The 26,015-nt window shown below is 36.3% G+C and overlaps 1 protein-coding gene across 1 annotated transcript in view; it reads right to left on the bottom strand.

Annotated features, from left to right (window-relative positions):
* Window positions 1–19,712, bottom strand: part of LOC121421780 (sodium/hydrogen exchanger 10-like) — a 31,544-nt gene extending 11,832 nt beyond the window's left edge. The window contains exons 1-14 of the mRNA XM_041616579.1: window positions 19,093–19,712; window positions 17,940–18,169; window positions 17,124–17,289; window positions 16,446–16,565; window positions 15,479–15,749; window positions 14,107–14,250; window positions 13,570–13,817; window positions 12,326–12,510; window positions 9,545–9,688; window positions 8,701–8,859; window positions 6,394–6,711; window positions 2,011–2,211; window positions 1,313–1,514; window positions 227–375 (exon numbers count right to left, since the gene is read on the bottom strand). Of these exons, the coding sequence (XP_041472513.1) occupies window positions 227–375; window positions 1,313–1,514; window positions 2,011–2,211; window positions 6,394–6,711; window positions 8,701–8,859; window positions 9,545–9,688; window positions 12,326–12,510; window positions 13,570–13,817; window positions 14,107–14,250; window positions 15,479–15,749; window positions 16,446–16,565; window positions 17,124–17,289; window positions 17,940–18,169; window positions 19,093–19,336 (2,781 nt within the window). The 5' untranslated portion in view covers window positions 19,337–19,712. The remainder of the gene's footprint in view (window positions 1–226; window positions 376–1,312; window positions 1,515–2,010; window positions 2,212–6,393; window positions 6,712–8,700; window positions 8,860–9,544; window positions 9,689–12,325; window positions 12,511–13,569; window positions 13,818–14,106; window positions 14,251–15,478; window positions 15,750–16,445; window positions 16,566–17,123; window positions 17,290–17,939; window positions 18,170–19,092) is intronic.
* Between the last annotated feature and the right edge of the window lie 6,303 nt (window positions 19,713–26,015).

The following is a 26,015-nucleotide window of genomic DNA, read 5'->3' as shown; positions in this document are numbered from 1 at the left end:
AATGGAAGTTTCTTAAAAACGTGTGTGAAAACAAGATATTGGATCCTAACCCTTCCAGGTTTTAGCTTCAGTCTCATGGAGCAAGCCTACCCTCTTTGTGGGTTATTGGTTATAATACAGCCACACCAGAGAAAATGGCTCCAGTCTGATCAAAGCTATTACACTATTTCTAATGACATATATCGGTCCGTTTGGAGTTTTCATTTGTGTGACTAACATTACTCACCTTCTCCAGTTTGTGAGCTTCAGTCTCGTCAAGCAAGCCCGCCCCCTGTAGTTCATGGATGGTCTCACGAGAGTGGTTGAGAACGGTGCGGATTGCCTGACGGGTTTTGACTGAGACGGCAATCCCAGGGTGATCCCTCTGTAGAAGACCTGGTGGAGATTAAATGACTTATTCCAGTAAAGTACACTTAAAAGTAATATAAAAATACAAATCTGATCCACAACTTTCCCAAACAAAGGCGAAGACCATAAGTTTAGTTGAGGAAACTGAAATGAACCTTTTTCCATCAAATCTGCATGCGGAGTTTTCAGAGAAGTAGACCAAGTGGTTTTAGACTATTAGTCTACCTAAGAAGTAGACCAACTGCTTGTTGTCTATTATTCTACCTAAGGAGTGGACCAACTGCTTGTTGTCTATTATTCTACCTAAGGAGTGGACCAACTGCTTGTAGTTTACTAGTCTTGTAGACTTTTTTCTACCTAAGAAGTAGACCAACTGCTTGAAGACTATTTTCTGCCTAAGAAGTAGAACAACTGCTTTTGGACAATTAGTCAACCTAAGAAGTAGACCAACTGCTTGCAGTCTATTAGTCTTGTAAACTTTTTTCTACCTAAGAAGTAGACCAAGTGCTTGTGGTTTATTAGTCTACCTAAGAAGTAGACCAAGTGCTTTTATACTATTAGTCTACCTAAGAAGTAGACCAAGTTCTTGTGAATTATTTTCTACCAAAGAAGTAGACCAAGTGCTTGTGGTTTATTAGTCTACCTAAGAAGTAGACCAAGTGCTTTTATACTATTAGTCTACTTAAGAAGTAGACCAAGTGCTTTAGACCATTTTCTACCTAAGAAGTAGACCAACTGATTGTAGTCTATTAGTCTACTTAAGGGGTAGACCAAATGCTTGTAGACCATTCATCTACCTAAGATGTAGACCAACTGCTTGTGAATTATTTTCTACCAAAGAAGTAGACCAAGTGCTTTTAGAATATTTTCTAAGTAAGAAGACCAAATGCTTGTAGACATTAGTCTACCTAAGAAGTAGACCAACTGATTGTGGACCAAGTCAATATAAACCAGTCAACCTTACCCAATTCCTTGACCACCTGTAGTCTTCCTGTCTCTGAGATGTGTTTGAGCTCCCGAAGTATCTTCTTGTTGTCGACCATGTGATCGATGATCTTGCCGACTTCCTCCTCACCGATGATGTAGCCCTTGCCGACATCGTAGCCAAGGCTGAGCTGGTTGTTGATGCGTCCGTTGACCACCGCAATAAGCCGAGGGATCAGAGCCTACAGAATAGAGATTCCCAAAAGTAACGGTGAAAAATTTTCAATTTTGTTATTCATCTAAAACAAGGACCTAAAGCGTAAGGGGATGTTGCATGGAAGTTATTTAGCAAAAATCAACTGAAAATCTGCAGTCAATCAATTTCATTGGAAGAAAATCAATATTTCTTATTGCGACAAGCAAACAAGCAATAAATTCCAAATTTTCAATTCATTGCAAACTTATGATTGATTTTAGAACATTTATTCAACACCAAACACCGTATCTTGGTAACCCCACGTCTCTCTGCCCAATTTAACACTTAACATCAAACACCTAAACACCATGCTTAAAAGAATTCTTCATTACATGATTTAGCTCATTACTCTAATTTTTCTGAAAAATCATTTCAGCAGATATCATTTATTTACAGTTTTGATGATTCTTTGTAAGTTTTGTTTTATTTACGTATCAGAGTTTATCTGTAAAGTAAAGTAAAGTGAAGTAAGACTGCTATACCTTGGTAAGCCTGAGCATCCTGAGGCCTCGAAGAAGTCGGAATAGCTTGACGACCTTGAGGGAGGAGACATTGATGGCGATGGTGACGGTGCCCTCCATCAGGGTCTCTGCGATGATGATATCGACCAGGGCCACGACAAGGATGAACGCATCAAACTTGTTCCAATGGCTCACAATGTAGTGGGGACCAAGACCTAGAATCTGTTGGTTTCAATGTAGATTAATATACTGGTTGATATACGGATGATTTAATGAATGAATGAGTAAATTACTTAATTAATGAATAAAATGATGACATCGACCAGAGCCACGACAAAGATGAATGCATCAAACTTGTTCCAATGGCTCACAATGTAGTGGGGACCAAGACCTAGAATCTGTTGGTTTTAATGCAGATTAATGAACTGATTGATATACAGATGATTTAATGAATGAATGAGTAAATTACTTAATTAATGAACAAGTGGAATGCCTCTGGCCGTCTCACCTGCATCACGCGGTTCAATATAGCAGCAGTGCTGACTTTGAATACTACTCTAACTCGCACAAGATGTTCAGTGATACATGGTTACTCTTATGTCCACTTTTTATGAACTAGACCAATAAACTTACAGAGATATGATGGTTATTCAACAAAAAACCCCAACATGGCCAAAGTTCATTGACCTTACATGACCTTTGACCTTGATCATGTGACCTGAAACTCGCACAGGATGTTCAGTGATACTTGATTACTCTTATGTACAAGTTTCATGAATCAGATCCATAAACTTTCAAAGTTTTGATGGTAATTCAACTGATACACCCACTTCGGCCAAAGTTCATTGACCTTTGACCTTGGTCATGTGACCTGAAACGCGCACAGGATGTTCAGTGATATTTGATTACTCATATGTCCAAGTTTAATGAACTAGACTAATAAACATTCAAAGTTATGATGGTAATTCAACAGATACCCCCGATTTGGCCAAAGTTCATTGACCCTAAATGACCTTTGACCTTAATCATGAGACCTGAAACTTGCACAAAATATTCAGTGATGCTTGATTACTATTATGTTCAAGTTTCATGAATCAGATCCATAAACTTTCAAAGTTATGATGGGAATTCAACAGATATCCCCAATTCGGCCAAAGTTCATTGACCCTAAATGACCTTTGACCTTGGTCATGTGACGTGAAACTCATGCAGGATGTTCAGTGATACTTGATTAACCTTATGTCCAAGTTTCATGAACTAGGTCCATATATTTTCTAAGTTATGATGACATTTCAAAAACTTAACCTCAGGTTAAGATTTCAATGTTGATTCCTCCAACATGGTCTAAGTTCATTGACCCTAAATGACCTTTGACCTTGGTCATGTGACATGAAAGTCTAATAGGATGTTCAGTAATACTTGATTAACCTTATGGCCAAGTTTCATGAACTAGGTCCATATACTTTCTAAGTTATGATGTCATTTCAAAAACTTAACCTCAGGTTAAGATTTGATGTTGACGCCGCCGCCGCCGTCGGAAAAGCGGCGCCTATAGTCTCACTCTGCTTCGCAGGTGAGACAATAAAATGATAACATTGACAAGAGCCACAACAAAGATGAATGCATCAAACTTTTCCCAGTAGCTCACAATGTAGTGAGGACCAAGACCTAGAATCTATCACTTTCAATGAAGAAATGCAAAAAAAAGCTAATAAATGTATAGTTAATGAATTAATAGATGAGAAAATTCAAAAATGATGATATCGACAACAACCACGACAAGGATTAATGGATCAAACTTGTTCCAGTGGCTGACAATTTAGTGCTGATCGAGACCTAGAATTTATCTGTTTTGATGAAGAAAGGCAAACAAAAGCTAATAAATATACAGATTAATGAATCAATAGATGAATGAATGAAATGATGACATCAACCATAACCATTACAAGAATGAACGCATCAATCTTGTTCCAGAGGCTTACAATGTAGTGACGACTGATACCTTGGTTTCAATGAACAAGTGCATAAGAAAACCCTGTTAAATATATGGATTAATTAATTGATACATAAATAGATACGTAAACAAATTCATGTACCAACAGATTATTATTTTAATAATCATTCCCAGTTATGAATGATCTGAATATCAATTAAGCTGTTAATGATTAACTATACGTAGTTAAATAAACAAGAGTTTAAATTAAATCCGTGTTCATGGGTTAAAACCAGGGTAAGAAATTGTTTTATTTTTATTCTCTACATTGGGGCAATTGAGGAATATCAAAGGGATGGTCCGGGCTGAAAATATTTTTATCTTAATACATAGAGTAGAATTCATTGAGCAAAATGCCGAAAATTTCATTAAAATCACATAACAAATAATAAAGTTATTGAAGTATAAATTTTAGAAATATTTTGTGAAAACTGTTGTCATGAATATTCATTAGGTGGGCTGATGATGTCACTTCTCCACTTTCTGTTTTCTTATGCTATTACATAGAATCATATTTTTTTCATTATTTCATACTTGTGTGAATAATATGTCTCCCTTATAATGAAATAACTTGCAGCAATACATATCTAATGCACTAAATCAGTTGTAAATCCAATTTTTCTAGTTCTTGGAAGAAAATTTTTGAATAAACCCAGTCAGACTGCAGGTCCCAAGAAAGTTGCTTCTTTCATCCAAATGATATTCATGACTTGAGATGTTTTGCATATTTAATGAGCTTCATGCAGACCAAAACACCTCTTTTCATTCGGTTATTGCTGCTCTAATTGTGCATCAAATTTCATGAATTTGGTACCATTGTAAAGAAGAAGAATCATTCTTTTATGTCATGTGTTTGGATTTATTCAAAGATTTTGTAATATAGGTTAAAATTTTGATCTAAAATATGGACCAAAATAAATATTTTCACCTGACAAAAGCTGCTATTTTCACACTTTATTTTTGTTTGAGCCCAAATGATTTTTATATCATGATAAAGCTGAATATGTATGCTTTGAAATGATATAGGTTTCAAAATAAGAATTGGTTTAATCGGGTCAAGATCACACTTTTCATTTGCAAAGTACATAAAGAATACTGCACTCTGATTGGTCAAAGAGACCACACAATGGCAAATTCCAACGGTCCCAGTGCTTGGGTTCGTGGGAATGTCACACTTCCCATGTTGTTATCTCCTCAAATACCCCACGCCTGTTGTTCTGTGAAACTTATCCAGCCAATCAGAACTCTTGACTTCATGCAAGCACAAAATTTCAGAAATCTCGTCTTGTACCTTGGTGGGAAAAGTGTGATCTTGACCCGATTAAAAGGTGCCGCATATCATGAGTGGCATTGTGAGAAAGTACAGAAGTTCAGCTTTATAGTGATATAGATATCATTGAGGCTCAAAATAAAAGTTTTGCAAAATTTGCAAAAGAAAACAGAGGAAGAAAATTCAGTTTCGAGGCACATTTTCAGGCCAGAAATTTACTATTTAAAAAAAATATTGTATACAAAATAAATGACCAATATGAAAGAGTAACTTTTACTCTATCTGATGGTGCAATAATGTTTCACTTAACTTGAGGTTAAAACAGGTAAATTCTTAGCCATGAGATGATTTGGATGAATCTGGCCTTTTTGCTCATTAGCATAGGGACCTGCAGTCTGACTGAACCTAATTTCATATAATTAAATACAAAAGAACAAGTGGGGATGTGACATCATCAGCCCACCTAATGAATATTCATGACGACTGTTTTCACAAAATATTGCTAAAGTTTAATATTCAATAGCTTTGTTATTCGTTATCGGATTTTGATGAAATTTTCATCATTTTGCTCAGTGAATTCTACTCTATGTATTATGCTATAAATACTTTCAGCCCGGACCATCCCTTTAAAGGGACTCACTATAATTTCTCTAAATTATTACCTTTCATTTTTTCACTCTACGTAAACATGTGTTTTTAAAAACGTTGTCAGCTTAAAGGGATGGTTCAGGCTGAAAATATTCATATCTCAATGAATAGAGTAAAATTCACAGAGCAATATGCTGAAAACTTGATCAAAACCATTTCATTTCATTTTCATATAATAAAATACAAAAGAACAAGTGGGGATATATCATCAGCCCACCTAATGAATATTCATGCAGACATGCCTAGAGAACTGTTTCAACGGCCTGGACCATCCCTTTAAGGGCTATTTCCTTCATTTTCAGGGATACTCATTGCTTTGGGGTAACAAGGAATTATGCAGTAAAAGGTGTTTGCGACAGATCTTGGGGCGACTCTAGAAAGAATATTGCCCCAAAGCATGCATTTTGGGGAAATTTTAGGGGAGATTTGAGTTGTCGTGAGGACGAAATTTGCCTGTCGCCCTCATGTGTTACCTACACTGACTAAGACTCACTTTGACAATAGCTTCTATGGCGTAGATGCAGAAGAAGACAAAGTTTGAGATCCTGAGGGCATCGTTGATCTTCTCAAAGGTGGTCGGCTCCGAGCTCACGGTTGTCCCGGGCGCCGCCGTGGGGGTCGGCGCATCCAACTTGTCCTGGATGATGAACTCCATGATGATGGGGATGATGTTGAGGATGATGACGATGTTGATGGTGATGTCGAAAGCCATGTGGTGGCACACCTTATACATAAGCTTTCCTACTTTGTGCTTGGGCATGGGAATGGCAGCGATCTTCTTCTCGCTGATCAGGTCTTCAAGTTTGCGTTTCTGGTAGGACACAGGGAAAATATGAAATGGGATATGCTTCATTGAATATAAAAAAAATTCTGATTCGTATTTTGACTTTTCTCCTTAGATTTGTGAAATTCCTCCATGGCAATATAGTAAACAAATCGAGTTAGCAGTCAGCCTGAGTAAATAAAAAAATTGCAAGGCAGTGTAGTCCACTTGCTTGATGGGGAACGAGACAAACATGATGGAGGGAGGGAGGAAAGGTTAAAAGGAAGCCTGTAAAGCTAAATTATCACATATTCTGGGTCATTTTGCTTTGACCAAGCTTAGATTTTGGTCTTTTTCTAATGTCTGAGTGATTTCTTTTCATGCTGATATCCTAAACAAGTTAAAGATTTATATTTTTTTCAATTTCCCACTTCTTTTCAGGAAGTTCCCAGTATCAAAGGATTTATCTTTGTGCAAAAAGATAAGAAGTGTCAGATTGACTACACTTCTACCCCCCCCCCCTCTTCTATCTTTGACTTTCTCTTTCTCCATTATCGCAGATTGTGCAGCAATGTTTGTTTATTTTTACTCTTGTTTTGTGTGTTTTATTTTTGTTGTTGTTTTGTTTTGTGTGTGTGTCTTCATGTCTTTTTTGTCTTTTGTCTCTGCTCATCTTTTAATTTTAATTTCCTTTATTATAATTATCATTCATATCTTTATATCATTATCTATTTTGTATAGATATATAGTTATTTGTGTTATACTTTTTTTCGTCTTGAGTGGCCCACACTTTACAAGCCTTGCTTTTCAGTGGACCACTCCGTTTTTTCCAACATTTTTGATATATTATCTTCTGTATCAGGTGCATATTCTTTAGATTTGGTTTATTTGAATATTTATCATTTGTATTTGCTGATGTTATATTTTATTTATTGTAATTATTGCTTCATAATTTTGTTGGAAAAATTGAATAAATGAATGAATGAGAAGTGCAATCGTAAAAACATCAATTTGGTTGAAAGATATTCTGCACTGACTGATAACGGAGGATTTGAGATCGGGCTCATGATACCCCAATAATTAATAAATGTAAGCTTCAATCTTATAGGCCTGTATTATGACGTCTGACTCAACTTAGGCCATGGACTAACTCTGTGCTTAAGGTATGGGAAGTAGAAAATATACAAATTCTGTTTCCATCATATTTTTTGTGTGTTCACTGTGCTCCTTCCTTGTTCTTTAAAGGCGAAGACAAGACAGCTATCTCATTTATACTTCCCAGAAATTTAAGAATAATTTGAATGTCAAATGAGCTGATACTGTGAACCCCTTTTGTTCGAGTTTTATGTCACAATTGGGTACAGTTAATTACAGGACAAGTCCACCCAAACAAAAGCTTGAATTGAATAAAGAGAGAAAAAATCAACAAGCATAACACTGAAAATTTCATCAAAATCGGATGTAAAATAAAAAAGTTATGGCATTTTAAAGTATTGCTTATTTTCAACAAAATAGTTATATGAACGAGCCAGTTACATCTAAATGAGAGAGTTGATGACATCACTCACTCACTATTTCTTTTGCATTTTATTATATGAAATATGAAATATTTTCATTTTCTCGTCATTGTCATGTGAAATGAAGTTTCATTCCTCCCTGAACACGTGGAATTCCATTATTTTAACATTTTGTGCTTCAGGCAATGAGGTCCTAATCATCAAATTTGGAAAAAATAGAAATATTGTATAATTCAAACAATAAAAAACAAAAGAAATAGTGAGTGAGTGACGTCATCGACTCTCTCATTTGGATGTAACTGGCTTGTTCATATAACTATTTTGTTGAAGATAAGCGAAACTTTGAAAATGTCATAACTTTCTTATTTTACATCCGATTTTGATGAAATTTTCAGCATTGTGCTTGTCTGATTTTTTTTTCTATTGATTTAAATCAACATTTTTCTGAGGTAGACTTGACCTTTAATTACACCACAAATTTAAACCCAAGTTCAGAATACGAGCCATGGTCTCTTCTCACCAGCCAAGGATAGATGCCTCTGACCTGCCAGGACTTCTTGAGGTCATCCACCAAGATAAACTGGTCCTTCTGGTCAGCCGCAACCTCGGCATGCTGCACAAGGAGACGCACTGCCTCCCTGGCGAGCATACCATGCTCAAACTGCTTCCAGTAGCTGATCTGTGATAGGTATAAAAACAAACAAATCCTCAATCAAGCTGACCTCTCATTGATGCCCCCAAAATAATCAGATCATTACCACCTGTTAGGCATACAAGTACATGACCCATGTTGTAGTTGATTCAGCAAATAGTTCAGTGATCATCAAGAGAAAGAAAATGGGACAAACTTTGAATACATAGGCCCAAATTCACAAAGGTGGTTTTGAAAACCCTCGGTTGAGTCCATGGTTTATGCAGATTTCCTGTATAACTTACGCTTAATTTAGCGCGTATCGGGCGCGTGTATGAAAAATGTCCAATGCTGATGCGCGCTTTTGTCACAGTCGCCAAATTGACGCCTGTTACCATGGTTAGATACGCTATTTTATTCATGAGTCCACTGTTTGAAGAGTGGACTCATGAATAAAACAGTGAGGATTACCACGGCAACATGCATCAATTTGGGGCACTGTGACCAAAGCGCGCCTTAGCATTTTACATTTTTTATACATACGCCTGATACGCGCTAAACTAAGCGTAATTTATACAGAAAATCTGCATAAACCATAGACTCAACCGTGGGTTTTCGAAGCCACCTTTGCGAATTCGGGCCATAATGCTTATAAATAGCAAAATGGTTTGAAATTCATTATACCACAGATCTAAAAGAATGACTTGGTTTAAACATATCTTTGATACATTACCTTTTCTGCTTTGAGCATCCTAAGCCTGGCTTCTTCCATCATATCGGCGAATTCCTTATGAGACGGTTCATTGGGCACCATGGCCTTGCATCCCGGACACACGCTTTTCCTCTCTCCAAACATCAGTTCATCAACAGGTGTGTCCTGTACAAACAATCACAATAATAATATAGGGTATTTATATTGCGCACATATCCACCTTGTTAGGTGCTAAAGGCGCTCCTATATTACCCGGCTAAGCTAGGCATTCATAGCGCACACAGCTTTTCAAGGAATTACTTCCTTCCGGTACCCATTTACCTCACCTGGGTTGAGTGCTGCACATTGTGGATCAGTTTCTTGCTGAAGGAAATTACGCCATGGCTGGGATTCGAACCCACAACCCTCTGTTTCAAAGTCCGAAGACTAATACACTGGCCACAACACTCTCGTTAATAAAAATAAGCATTTGCAAAGTGTATACCGAGAACAATCCCAACCCATATTGCTGTTTTATTAAGAAATCTTTTGTACGGAATACACATTTCCCTCTTTCAATTTACCCCTATTTAATAGCTTTCGTTTGTTTGTTTTCCTAAAAAAAGCAAATACTGTTTCATACAATCCAATCTTTACGTAGTGAGAAATTTACACGGATATCTATTGGTATTCTTTCGATATTTCTCAAATATAAATTTATGTTCAAAATGTTCATTATGTTAAAATGCTCTATGTTAGTATATAACTTTAGTCTATTCCCAATCTTTTCCCATTCTTCTTTCTGACATTACTTCTTCCTTTGTATACAATCGTCTCTGTATCCCCTTCCCTATATCATACATTGATTTGCATTGTTGTTATTTTTTTACTGTTTGTTGATATGTTTGTATACTGAAATTTTACACTGTACAAATTCACGTAATTCAGCCTTTGTCTGCTAAAAAACCATTTATCTATCTGGAAATGATCTATTCCAAGGCGAATGATTATCATTACCCTGGCTTTAGCTCACGCTGCCTTCAGCACTATTGCATTAAAGAAATTGATCTTGCTGGATACCCATTTACCTCACCTGGGTTGAGTGCAGCACAATGTGGGTAAATTTCTTGCAAAAAAAAAACATGTCATGGATGGATTCAAACCCATGACCTTCTGGGGCCCAAAACACCAAGCTTAGCAATCATCATAGAACAATTTTTATGATTGATTGCATTAATTACAACTTGTGATTAATCATGACAATCCAGCGTACATTTAATCGCTTGCCTTTGTGTTGCGGGACCATGATTGCATGACAAATGTCACAGCCACTAGACTATTATGTCCCCTTAACAATCAGAGTAATGATCAATTAATTTGATTTTGCTGATTTGATTTGATCTGATAAATCTGGGTGGTCTTTATATTCCATGATTTTTGCCCTGCAGCAAATTCAACACATTATTGGAATGACATAATTCAAAACAGGGCTCAGTCTTACAAAGAGTAATGATTGATCCAATCAATCATAATTATATGAAAATCAATCAGTGTCATAATTTGTTAATTAAGGAGATTTGCAAAATCTCCTCAATGAACCAAGAGAATCACGCTGAATCTTCAAGGGAACTGTGAATGTATGAATACACATCATATCTTCAAAACATTTTGAACAAAAATGTATTTTAGATGTTGACGTTGCTGGCTTTCCATAGTTGTGGATGATTGGATCAATCAGATCAATCACAACTCTTTGTAAGACAGGGCCTTGATGTAACACTATACCTTATCCTAAACCTAACCCTAAACATGACATAAAACCTTTTTTGCAACCCAAACTCTACAATAGCTTGGACAAATAAAGCCCAGAGCAAGTGTTGAGTCACCGGTCTTTAACAAATAGTCAAATTTGACTTAAAAAGTCACACTTTGAATCGAAATGGCATGCTTTTTGACACTACAATCAGAACATAATGTAACAAACTCCAAAAAGACAATACATGGATGTGATTAAACCTGTCATATAGAAAAAAAGTACCTGTGTAATTTTTCAAATGATACAAATTACTAAAAATTTGTCTGTTCCGACCAAAAACCACTCATGATGTCCTCTGACTGGAAATCACCAAGTGTGACTATTGGTGGGTTTTACCATGCCTGAGGCCGATCGCAAAAAGAGTTGCAATTGAACCCATTTTGAAAATCAATCGCAACTTGATTTGCAACCAATGAAACACGTAATTGGGAGTTGCTCTTGATTTTTGCATTATCTTTGCATCAGGCCCTGGGAAGCGTTTCACCAACAGTTTTGTCCAACAAGTTGTCAGATCTGACAACTTTCCTTCTTTTTGATTGACCAAAAAGCACTGTTAGCAAGGTAGATGTCGGATGAAATGCCTGACAAGTCCTTTCATGAAACACTCCCCAGTGGGCTGTTTCAAAAAGCTGTTTGTAAGTTAAGAGTGTCTTTAAAACGACTGGTGATCCTTTCTTGTGGTAAATGATATTTACCATTAAATGTTCATTGGTAATTATTTCCCGCGCAAGAAAGGTTCACCTGTCGTTCTTTACTTACGAACCGATTATAATACACCCACCAGGGGGGTGTTTCACAAATATTTAAGTGTGACTTAAGTCGCGCTTAAATGCCGACACGTACATGATATGTAATGCGCAAACTTATTGATCAAAACACAGTTGTGCCATCCACTTGCCATGATCTGACCAATGTGGTGATGTCTTTTATACCGAATGCAGCTAGGTATTTAAGTCATACTTTAAATCTTTTTGAAACACCCCCCAGGTCTGATATGTTCTACCTACATCATCACCAGCCTTGGTGCTATATGGGTCAACAATCTCGCAAGCAGCTGTCGCGATGTCCCAGTCGGCATCGGCGAGGAAGCGGTCCGCCTTCAGCATGTTAAAGGTTCGGTTCTGGCCCTCGTGGATGCGTCTCACCGCTCCGGCCATGGCCAGGCGCTTCGGGATGGATATGTCGCTCATGCCTGTGTATAGAAAATACCAGAAATATGTTCATGCCAAGAGAAGGAAGAAGATGATCACTCTAAGATATTGGTATTATCATTGATTATATTTTTGATATCATCAAAACAGCAGAGGGAGCATTAGTAACAGTGGTGGTAATAACAATGTAGACTTTATGCTTATGATGTCATAGCCTCATAGCATCCTCCCACAGTAGATAGAAGAATGCACGTGAATGTCAGATATGCACCAGCTACAGATCACCAACACATGAAACCTCTAAGATGGCGGCGTGGTGCACAAGGTCTATAGAAGCATTTTCACAACCCAATAAAGATTAAGGACTATCATTACACAAATTTGGAATGTACTTTTTCTTGCTTTTATTTAAGTTTTTATTTATTTATTTATTTATTAGAACATATTTAATCAGGTACAAAAGATCAGTATAAAACTTTCATCAATGACCTGATGAAAACATAAAGAATAACATAAATCATCACATCATACATGAAAATATAGTCAAAATCTAAATCAAAGATAACAATACTTAGTAACACAAATAAACAAATATTGTTACTTAGATGGTAATATTAATTAAACTAAAATACTTTGAATTATTAAAAGGAACAGTAACTAATTTTAATACTACTAATTGTATAATTTATTCGCTGATAAAAACAATGAACAATGAAATAATCCTGGCACAATAGAAAATCGAGTGAAAAATTAAAAAAAATAAAAAAATGGCAATCAGTTATAAATGTATGTCTAACTATAAGATATCAAAGGGTTAGGATCATTACAAATAAAAGCAATGTAACATCAATATTAAATATGAATAGGGGAATTGTATGTTACAACAAATGAAATATAAGTAAGGATCATTATGGACAAAATCATTGGATTACTAATACTATTAATTACCTCCCCTTATGTTCTCGGCTGTTGCATAAGCAATTGCGACGAAAATCGATATGCACATCACCCATGGCATAATTGAAAGAACTAAGAATAAGCAAAAGTAAAGCACTTTCATAACTAAACTATCAAAGAAAACGATCCTCTTGATATCTCACCTAGCATCTTCAGCAGAGTCTGTATGGTGGTGGCATTGATGACGAGGGTCAACACCACGATGCCGGCCGTATGGAAGAGGAACTTGCTCCCGATCACATTATCCCCAGCAAGGTTCTCGACCACGAGAGCCAGGGCCAGGCCCACGGCGCCCCGGAGACCTCCCCATGTCATGATGACCGCGTTGCGCCAGGTCAGACCGTAGCCGATCCTCGACAGGATCGGACTGAAGAGGCTGATCACCATGCCCCTGTAATGTGTATAAATAGTCAATGAATGGGTATGAATTTTGAATGAATAAGAGTACATTGATAATCAACGAGCATGAATATTTAATGAATATGAACATATTGATAAGTTGCGAGACATGACAAACTGGAAAGCTGCCATAGCCAAGAGGTAAATACAATTCCATGACTTTTCACAAATATTCCCCAACTTTTCCCTGAACACAAATTTTTCCTGCCTATTCCAGGATTTTCCATGACTGAGAAAACCCTGATTATAAGTGAAAGCATCCGCCTTAAATCGATTCCTACCTGATGATATTGATGGCTAGATAGAGAATGATGAGGTAAAACCAGTCCATACTATCTACGCTGACCAGGGCCTTCTGGGTAACGACCACACCCACCATCATAAAGATAAGGGTGTTGGCTAGATAAGCGAGCATCTCCCAAAACCTGGGGAAATAAAATATCTGATGGTAAGTGATTACTTTTCAATACATTTACTGAAGATATTGGGGAACACTTGATAACAATCAATTGTCAGTTGAGAGCCGGAAGGGCATTCTTGCGGTACTAAGTCAATGGTAATAGCACCCAACTGGTTCTCAATAAAACATCTTTCATCTGCAATAGCGCCTGGTTGGTTCTCAGCTGACGACATGTTCATATCTAATACAGATCAGATGGGCATCATAAGGTCATAAGGTCATAGCAAGCATTTCCTGATATCTTTGGAAATCTAAATAAGTGGATAAGTACCACTTATTTAGTATACCTTCATTGAATTTTTTTTTGTATTTCTGGGAAGAATTGATAACATGCTCATATCAAGTGCAGATCAGATCAGGTAAAGTTTTATGCAACAGGCCCAAGGTCATGTAAAGGTCATATCAATTGATTCGATGAATCACAAATCTTTGTGTTGCACGGCATAAGCATTATAAGGTCATAGCAAGTATCTGAAAAAAATTCACTTTAAAACGTTGTGGAATAATTGATAAGTTCATATCTAATGCTGATGTGAATGTAGTGGGGGTAATGAATTCATTGAATAAACAAGATGATAAGTAAATATATATTGTCTTTGCCATCATAGGTGAAGTTGAGACTAAGGAGTCAAAATAACCATCTTTAAATAGACCTGTTGTCATGTAATGTACACCTAGGTCAAAGGTCATCTCAGGTCACACATCACAGCTTAAAAGCAAGACCCTTATTAATTTTCCTGCTCAGCTGTATTGAACAAGGGGACTTAGAAATGGAAAGGGCTGTGAAATGTGTATATTTGCAAGTGGGATGACAAAATATGGATTCTGGTGTTTGCGGTTCAAGGTTTGAGAACAGGTTTATATCTTATACTGATAAAAATAGGTGTTGAGGAAAAATAATCAATACAATTGAATAAAATCTGTTCCTCATGGAAATAATCAAATGGTAAATGGAGGTGCAATAGCTCCGTCGGAAGAGCAGGGATTTTGGATTCCGGTGACCCCAAGTTCGATTCCCGCTTGGTGCGCTAGTGCCCTTTGGTAAGGCATTAATCCTCATTACCAGGTCCCTCGGAGAGGACATTAAGCCGTTGTATTTCTGGTTGCTTGCTTACAAGCATTGATGCTTTCTTAGCATTCAGGTAAAAAAATCACCACCATTTACCAATTTCCCCTGATCAGGGTACACATACCGGTGCAAGAAGACTTCAACCTCTGGACTGATGGAGGTCTTCTCAGCGTTGACGATGAGACCGAGGACGACCACAGCCAGGACACCAGAGACCTTGAGCCAGACATCGCCTATGTAGTACGTGAGGTAGGTGGCAGCCAGGGTGATGGTGATCTCGACCAGGGCATCGTTGAAGATGTGCGAGAGCCAGAAGACTGTTAATTTCGCGACGGCGTAGCCAAACAGCGGTCCGGCAATGGCAACTTGCATGAAGTACAGAACGTTCTGGCCGACTGAAATATCAAGAATTGGTTTTCTGATTATTAAAGGCAGGCAAAAAAATTCATAGGAAATTTTCCAGGGCTACTTTTATTAGCTCATCAAACAAAATTTGCTGTTTTATTACAGTTTACATGGACCCCATAAGAATTTCAGGAGGAAATTCTATTCTCACTATTATTATTATTATTATCATTACCGGTATTTTATATTCAATATTATTCCTTTTTCATTAATAGTTTTTTGTTATTATTATCAATATCATTATCTTCACTATTACTTTTTATTAGTAGTACATGTATTATTTTCATATCATTATCATTATTTCCGGTAGTATTATTAGAAGTATCATTATAAATTTTATCAGTAATAGAAGTAGTAGTAGTAGTAGTAGTAGTAGTAATAGAAGAAGTAGTAGTAGTAGTAGTAGTAGTAGTAATAGAAGAAGTAGTAGCAGAAGTAGTAGTAGTAGTAGTAGTAGTAGTAGTAGTAAGAGTAGTATTAGTATTAGTATTAGTAGTAGTAGTAGTAGTAGTGGTAGTAGTAGTAGTAGTAGTAGTAGTAGTAGTAGTGGTAGTAGTAGTAGTAGTAGTAGTAGTAGTAGTAGTAGTAGTAGTAGTAGTAGTAGTGGTAGTAGTAGTAGTAGTAGTAGTAGTAGTAGTAGTAGTAGTAGTAGTAGTAGTAGTAGTAGTAGTAGTAGTAGTATATACCTGACGATGCTAGGTGAGGGAAGAAGACAATCTTCATGAACACATTGAAGATAACAATGGCACAGCCGTCATTCAAAAGTGATTCGCCTTCGATAATAGTCCCAAGCTGTTTGGATGCACCTGCATTGCAATAAACAAAGACATGCTATCACTTCTTATCAGTAGGGTTATATGTATGAGTAATGTCTTGAAAATGAATCAAAGATTTTTATGGCCTGGCTATCATTCAGAAGAGATTCAATGATTGCCCCAAGATGCTTTAATGCACTTGAAAGAAAATGCAGTCAACATAGGGAATGCAATCTTTTCTCTTTGGTGAGAGCGTTTGTACAAGTAATGAAATCATAATGATAAAATGAAATGAAGACTACAAAGTCCCCCACCATTATTCAAATGTGATTAGCCTGTAACAATCGTCCAAAGCTGGATGAATGCACTTATGATCGCAAGCAACTAAAGAAAATATGAAATTTTTTCTCTTTTTTGTTCCATGAGAGCCTACATAGAAAAATTATTCAATGTTTCTTTTCAGTAACCATAAAAAAACCTTCATTAAGAAGTGATTCATCTAAAGTTCTTTGTATTAATGCACCTTCACAAACTTGATATAAATAGGTGAGAAGAGTGCCATCATGGCTATCAAATTGAATCTCTGCGAGTTTTAAGATTAGAACATACCAAGGTCTTTGAGAAGGGCTACCACAGCCACAGGATCGGTAGCACTCATGATAGCACCAAACATCATGGATTCACTGAAGTTCCAGTCGTAGTTGAAGAGGTTCATCGCCAGTACAGCTGTCAGGACCGCTGCCACGACCAGACCAAGCAAGGCAAGAATGCACACCTACAGAATTTGAATGACCATGGCTGCATGTAATGGCATAACGCACCCATTGACGCGTATTCTCAAGAGGTTTCAGAAGTACCACGGAACAAAATAGATTATGCAGATTTTTGTATTGTCATGCTTTCCTGTTTGCATCCTTTTTGAAAATTTTATTTTTCCTAAAGTGTACATGATGCACTAAGCATAATTACGTACAATAGAATGCAAAGTTCATAGTTTTTCTACCATGGTACAATTGAAACCTCTATATAGATTATGGGCCATTGGGTTATTTCAAGTTTAGTGCTGGTGGAGGTGTTCGAAGCACAATTTTGATTGCCTTCTCAAGCTCCAAAACCTCAGCTGAGCATACAAAAATAATTTAATCCAATTCAATTCATGTCTTGCAGTAAAAACTGAATTACACATGCTTTAAAGATCTCAGTTTCAATACACATGGTATACAATACCTTGTCAATTAAAATCATTTAAAAGCATATAAAATTTGCAAAGAGAATCATTGATAAAAGTATTCTTAAATGCTGACTTTTGATGTATTTTTATGTATCTTGAGAGAAATTGCATGATTTTGATTTGTTGAAGTAAATAAGATTTATTAAAACAGAAAAAAAAAGTTTTTTCACTTCTGATACACCCTGTATGTATACCTGAAGAAAGGATCTCATAAAGGTGTGGACATCCATGGCAAAGGCGGACTCAAAGATGAGGATTGGGAGAAAGATTTGTAGTAGGACGTGGGGGTCCATGTTGGCTATGTCCTTGGTGTGTTCCTCAACCAGGGGGACGTTGGATGCTACCACGCCCAAGATGGCGCCCAAGACCAGCAAGATCACGGTGTAGGGGATCGGGAGCTTCTTCAAGATGGATCTTGAGATGGCTGTAGGAAACATAATTTAGCTCTTCAAAATCAAACTAATATCCGATACTGAAGAAAGGATAGGATAATTTTTTTACTTTTAGAAAATGATATTGAATAAATTTTTGTTTTTATTATAATGAACATAACGTAGCTATGACAATGCTGATGATGAAAATACTACAAGTCTAGTAAAATCTATAATTCTAGTAATAACAGAAAATATGAAACATGAATAAAAAAATAATATTAATAAACTAAAGCCCGGATTCTTGACTGCACAATGTTTAATTTTTACTATCTTTTCCTAGGCCTACTGGTGATGAACAGCAAAATATTGAGACCTTTTGGGTTGTCCGAGATCAACTGTAGAACCATTTTAGATTAGAAGTCTATCTATAGTAGATGTAAACCTCCTATAGTTAGTCCAATAGATCTAGATGAGTCAGTGGCAAATGATAGTCTGAAAGCCATAATGTTAGATTGGTAATTAATGCCTAAAATATTAAGGGTGGGACCAGAAGGCTTGCTTGACATGCGCTATTTTGTGCGAAGTTGCTAATCATCATCACCTCAGATTGATCACAGATCACGCAATTACGAATGGAGTCTAAGTTTTTAGATCTAACTTAGTCTATCTATTCTAAGTTAGATCTAAGACTAGTTAGAGTTTACTGTCTTAGACTAGAGTTTAGACCTAATTGAAAATTTCTAAATCTAACGAACGCGAACAGGACTAAGACTAAGTGCCGTACTACTACTAGACCAAAAGCTTCAGTCTCTGTATTTTGGTTGTTCCGCTGAACTACGTTGGCTCCACTCACCATACATGGGGATTACGGTAAAATGTCAGAAATTGTTGAATTAATCCCCAGAAACGACGGTTATTCCTGTCTATCTAGATTAACACTGTCAAGCAATTAAAGTGTGGAATAAAAACTTACCGCCAAACAGACAGCATCCAAATATAAAGATGACTACTTTGGGGGCATGGGCGTGGATTTCTTTACGTTGAACATACTCTCCACTTGAAGCGTTGCCAGTTGTCGTGTCACCGATAGTTTCTCTAGTCGGTGCAGAAGATCCCGATCCCCCAGAACTCCCGGTGGCAGACTGGATAAATACCGCCACGGCGAGTGCTGCCACGGCAGGCGCGAGTTCCCGCACTTCCACCACTCTCTTCTTCATTTTGCTTGGGAGATTACTTGTGGTTTCTTAAATATTTTACGTTGCTAAACTTCTCTTCATTTCGTCGACGGGTTTCCTTCGTCTTTCTTTACAAGCGCCATTTTCCATGATTTTGTTTCCTTTTTACATGATTACTAATTGTCAATTTTTCTTTCTTCGGCGACGAAAACGTTGTTTATTTCCAATTTGTTGTCAGATGACGTCATCCAGTTCAGCGCGTATTGCGTGTGTGATGTCATAATTGCAAAAGGAGAGGTCGCGCGACCTTTTGTAAAAAGAAGTAGGTCAGTGGTCAACCTTTATCCAAGCACAAGTCAGAGCTAGCTGGCATGTACTTACAGTGCAGTGCATGCAGTTATGAGCAAAATACCATTTTCCCATTTTGTCAACCTTATTTTACCAAAATGTTTAATAGCAGTCACCTACCCAAAGAAAAGAAAAAAATTGAGGTGAATTGTTGCAGATTGTTTCCATGTTTCCAATATATAACAATAAACAATTTGAAAATTACCCCCATAAACTGTACATAGTGATGGGGCTGGGAGCACTCAACTCCATTATCAATAAATTTTATTTACAAAGATAAATATGCTTTTGAGTTGAGAGCTTGTCATATTTTTTCATTTCCTGATGAATCAATTAAAGTTATACATAATACTGTCTCGATAAGTTTAATTTTTTCCATTATTTGGGTTTCATTTGCTTCAGCTTAAACCTATGCAGGACCAACCAGGGGGGCGTTTCATGAAAGGACTTGTCGGACGTTTTATCCGACAGTTACCATAGGAACAGTGCCTCTCAGCCAATCAAAATCATGGAAAGATGTCAGATCTGACAACTTGTCAGATGAAAATATTGATGAAATGCTCCTAATGCTGACCAGACGTCCCATATTTCACGGGATCGTCCCGTATTTTGCTCCTTTGTCCCGGCGTCCCGACAAACCCTTCCCGGGATGCCTCTTTGTCCCGTATTACAGGATAGTGAAAATGTAGTTAATACATTTAATAGTGACGAATTTTCATCAAATAACCAACAGGTGACAAGCACAGACAACAATAAAATTGATAACTGTAATTCTTCAGTGATTTTCTTGCTAACCCAATACATTGCAAACGAATTGGCCTCCTGCCTGTGTATGATAGGCTACTATAATAGCTAGACAGGTAGATTCTCAATGGTGCAAACAATCTCGCATGATAAACGTAAATAGGCACGTAAATAACAACACTTCACAACATTAAAATTGCCAAAATATATTCTTGTGGTTTATTCATTCACAACATGAGGTTTTCATAAATTCACAATATACCGGTACCCGACAGAAACTGAGACAGTCTTTCTGAACACAAATACCCTTTTCACATTTACAGTTTAAAGCGGGTTCAAGTACACAACCATTCTACAATTTACTCTTTTCCAGCGAGTTGATAAAGTCTGTTACCCATGTTTTCTTTGTGAGCATTAGCATACCTGTTAATAACTAGCACAAAACAGATCTACCCTTACAGCTGCAGCATTTTGTACTAGCCAGCATTCAAGAGCCATACTCGTGAACTCTTATGACAATCACGCATCACTGAATTGTAATGCCTATTCCGTAGAATGTATTGCATGAATGAACAAATGAATCTACCATTTACCACACCCAGTAACCTTCTGCACTCACCGCACAGAAACTGTTAAGGCGACCGCACACCTTACGACTGGTCTGCCACCCAATTTCAGAATAAAATGTGGAAGAATTTGATGTTGATATTGAGACATGGCATATCTTACTGTGTGATGTTCTAAATCATTGTACAAATAGTCGAATACCTATGTTCAAATCTGTGACGATGCTATCATCCTTCTAAAAATAAAAACGAATTTAATATCTAGTCGTAATGACGTCATAGCAGTCGTACGATTGGCTATGATTTGAAACTAATTTGGCCTTTACTCCAAAATAAAGGCTTCCAAACTTTCAAAATCGTTATATTAGTATACTTTCAATTAATTTTAACCTCAAATAAAATAATTTGTCCCATTCACATTTTCAGAAAATTAGCAAAATGTGATTTGTTCCAAAATCGGATCGCGAACAGTCGTAAGGTGTGTGATGGCCGTTAGCACTAACATTGCACTAACAGAGCCTGTTACAATCGGTGATGTGGCAGCGATGCCTAATGCTACAACAATGCATTACTTACATAATAATTTGACTTTACTACCCGAAGATGTGACTGGGCTTACTGTTAGCGCTCTGTTAGGCTAACAACGTTTCTGTGCAGCCGGCACTGGTTGTTTGAGGTTGCCTTTGCGTTACTGTTAGTGAAAAAATATAGCAGCGTCCACTCTCAAAATAAATCCGTCAACCTGATATGATTTTTTACTGTTTGTAACAAGCAGACATTATTCATCTGAATGAGATGGGTGATGTTATTCCTTTCGATTCAACAAAAATACACCATAAATGGATGTGACACGACTATCACATTATACTAAACATGCAACAGTTGTAATGAACTTAGAGAACAATGAAAAAGAACTAAAGTGTGTTTGGATCCACAAACATATTCAAGACTAACTCTGTTTAAATCAAACAATTGAAGAAGAAAAAAATGTTTTTGTGTAAATAAACTAAGGATGCTCTATGGATACCACTCAAATTTGCCTTGGAGATTTTGTGCCTTTTTACCCCATAGAAAATGTGGCATTGCGAGGAAGATGTGAAAAATGTCACACAAACCACCAACTACTTGTCTCAAATCATGGGGGAAGTACTTAAACATTATCTATAACTTCCTTTTTGTAGTTTGAAGTGATTTCTTTGAATTTCTGTATTATCGTAATCATTTTACCCAAGTTGACCTTAAATTCATATCCCCCTATGGACTCTGAACTTGCAATTATGCAATACATTGCTAAAGCGGCCTAAGATAAACTTGAAAAGGTGGAATATGTAACAAGAAGTTTGAAAAGTTTTTTTTTTTAATTGTTTCAACCAAAATCAAACAGATTTATGCAGACTGAGCTTTGTGCTCTTTCATTTACCCATTTTAATTCAATTTGAGAATAAGTAAAATAAAACCCAAAACAAGACAAGGAAATATTGATTTCATACTTACAACTACTCTACAACATTCAGTATCTTTAAGCAAAGGAAAAAAGAATAAACAAATAATAGATCAAGGATTAAATTTCAATAAATGTATACAAACAATGACAATAATACAAATTATTCAAGCTGATCCAAATAGCCTGCAATATACAGTGAAGGGTAAAGAAATGAATAAAAGATGCTAATATATCCATTAATTTTTATATCTATTCATGATTATTAAACACAATAATATTTCTATATTTTGACAATAAATTTGAATAATATGAATAAATGCAGAATATATATGAAGATTTGTTTATATAACACTTATCAATGAATTCATATTCCTTGGAAGCAGGACTCTTTTACCATTTAACCACATCATCAATGCACTTGTTACAATAACTAATTATAATAGGAACAAAAACGGAACCTGTAAATGACATATGGATAAAGGAAAAAAGGCAAAAGAAAACTCTTAAACACATTAAATTCTGACAAAACACCTTGACACAATAAAGTATTTATTTCTGAAAATATTGGTCGGGGATAAAACAGTAAAAAGAAGGAAGCCAGATTCGTCATCGAATATAAGAGAAACAAGTAACATAACAGAATCATAAAAACGAACAAAGATATTATAAAAAGCAAAGATATTGATGGATAACTAAAAAACAGTGTCCAATTACTGTCTGATTACAACTCCAAATAATTGTAATTCCATGAATTTCAAATGTTATCCCTTATACCTTGCGTCTGTTGACAACAGGTACGAATAAAATATGACATGAACAGTTATTCCACATACTTTTCCATCATTGTGCATGGAACAACCATGGAGTTATTTGTGAGAACACAATGGAATGTATTCTGAACTCGGGTTTAAATTAAACCCTGGTTTAACCCTAAATAGACTGGGCTATTTCGACGCCTATAAAGACTGGGGGGGGGCTGATTCAGCCCCCCCTTATGATCTCAGCCGTTGATCGCGCGATCGCGACGAAAATTGGCACACGCGTTACCCATGGCATTATCTACAAAACTATAACATCAAATTCGGCAAAAAATCTCATGTCTCATTAATTATGCTAATTTATGCGTAAAATCATAAGTTTGCTCTAATTAATAAAATAATGCCCCTGAAATGCTAATTTTTGTTTCATATACTCTAGATATTTCTTCTAGGTATTTCTTTGTTTTTCGACTTTTTGTTTTTTATTGTTTTTTCAATGGAAATTGTCGGGGACTTTATTTTGACCATAAACAAGATAAAATTAATTGATTTTAAGCAGTACAAGGAAAAATAATGAAACATTTATGAATTTTGGCTAAGAACACTATTTGCATTGGATTTGTACACAAATTCACGGTTTTGAGTAATTTTGGGTCTGCATGCACTTACGAAATGTTGCGTAATTTTGGAACCGCGTACCCGGGGGTCACAATTTTGGTCTCAAAAGTTGCGCGAGACTTGAAAGTAAAAAGTCAGCGAGCGACGCGGTCAAAAAATTTCGCGCAGCGGATTTATCGCGAAAAATGTCGAGGGGGGGGGGCTGAATCAGCCCCCCCCCAGTCTTTTTAGGGTTAAAGTTGTGGTTTAACTATGGAGAGCCAATTGGAGCACAAATCCCTGACAGTACACATTCGATTTATTAACTCATATGACACCCAAATTGTTCATCATTGATTGTCTGGGAATGATAACTGAAGTATTTTTCTTCATAATGAAAGCAAAGGGAAACAAAATAGTAAACATAAGAAATATACAATATAAACAGAATTTTTGAATGTTTGGCTCCCCATAATTTTAGCACAGACTTAGACCGTGGGCTAAATCAAACCTGACTTCAGAATACGGGCAAATGAAAACTATGGTTGCAGATGCCTGATGGAAAATAGCTATTCCCTAGATCAGGATAGAAATTATGAACTATTAGAAGAGAATCGGATATTCCAAGTACATGCCAATTCCATAAATTATAAGTGAATAACAATAACAATAACATTAATAACTTTTGTGTGGACTAATAAGCACAAATATTCCTAACATCATTTCTGCTATTTTATATCATTCTTTAATGTAAAAAACGATCTTCACTTTCAAAGAATAGCATTATAGAATTACATTTAGAAATTAAATGTGTTTTTATATAGTACATTAATCACATAAGAATACTTTAAATATTCATATACAAATCTGCAAATATTGTTCGTTTAATGAAACAAAATAATGATGCATCTATCAAATGAGTTGTGATAATAGACTTTAAAAAAAACAAACAAGAAAGAATAAAAGTCAAGAACTATGTTGGATTATGCATCCATGCTATTATGCGGGAAAATGTGTATTATTGTATTAATATTTATATTCGATTCATGTACATTTATAGTACATGTATGCTCATTCCAAATTTCACAATTTGAATATCATTTACTATTAAAAAGTTATGGGAAGAAAAACTGAAAATCTAATAACTTTGAATACCTAACTATCATTCTACTTTGCAATTTTCAGTTTATTTTTGCACTATATTAATCAGTATCTATCAATTTCAGAATCGTTTTTCATTCACCATTTCTTTATTGTAATGTTATTTAAATAGTGTTCTTTGACAAAACGATGTGAATGGTTTGAGGTACATCTCATATGGGTAAATGTTTTGTTATTGCACAGACATATATTACAGCATTCAATTTCTGCACAAGAGACAAACCCCCTATGACTACTGTTTCATATTGGCTATCTTTGTAAAAAAAAAATGGGTCTTAATTTGTGAGAGAAAATAGTCTTCACCATTTTTTTTATGACAGAAATTGATCTTGGTTTTTTATGATTATGTTGTGGAGCGTTGTGGCCCAGTGGATTAGTCTTCGGACTTTGAAACAGAGGGTCGTGGGTTCGAATCCCAGTCATGGCGTAATTTCCTTCAGCAAGAAACTGATCCACAATGTGCTGCACTCAACCCAGGTGAGGTAAATGGGTACCGGTAGGAAGTAATTCCTTAAAAAGCTGTGTGCGCTATGAACGCCTAGCTTAGCCGGGTAATATAGGAGCGCCTTGAGCACCTAACAAGGTGAATATGTGCGCAATATAAATACCCGATATTATCATTATGATTATTATTATTTTTTTCATCCCTTTCAGACATCAGTTCAAGAATTTGGATGAAATGTACTTTAACAAAAATCAGACCTCAGCGTATTCCAGTTGTAATCCTCCCATTCCAGCATACACACAATCGGAAATGCAGGAAAGGAAAAGGTGCTGAGTGCAATTCATACTAAAAAGACATACATGTAAAATAGGGTTTCATAAGTTGCCTACAGCCATTGGGCAACAACCTAGTCAAATATGAAACAGTCTACATGAATTCTATGTACTAACTCATAATATTAATAATAGCTGGATTTACATAGCGCTTTTTGCCTACGGATACAAAGAGCTTGCTATTATTACCCCAGCTTTAGCTCGATGTACCATTACCGGCGCTCAGTGCATATAAGGAATTAATCCTGCCGGTTACCCATTCACTTCACCTCGGTCAAGTTCAGCAGTGTGGATAAATTTCTTGCTGAAGGAATAAACATTACGGC

Source organism: Lytechinus variegatus, chromosome 9 (assembly GCF_018143015.1).
Source record: "Lytechinus variegatus isolate NC3 chromosome 9, Lvar_3.0, whole genome shotgun sequence".
Lineage (NCBI taxonomy): Eukaryota > Metazoa > Echinodermata > Echinoidea > Temnopleuroida > Toxopneustidae > Lytechinus > Lytechinus variegatus.
This window is presented reverse-complemented; position numbering and strand designations above follow the sequence as displayed.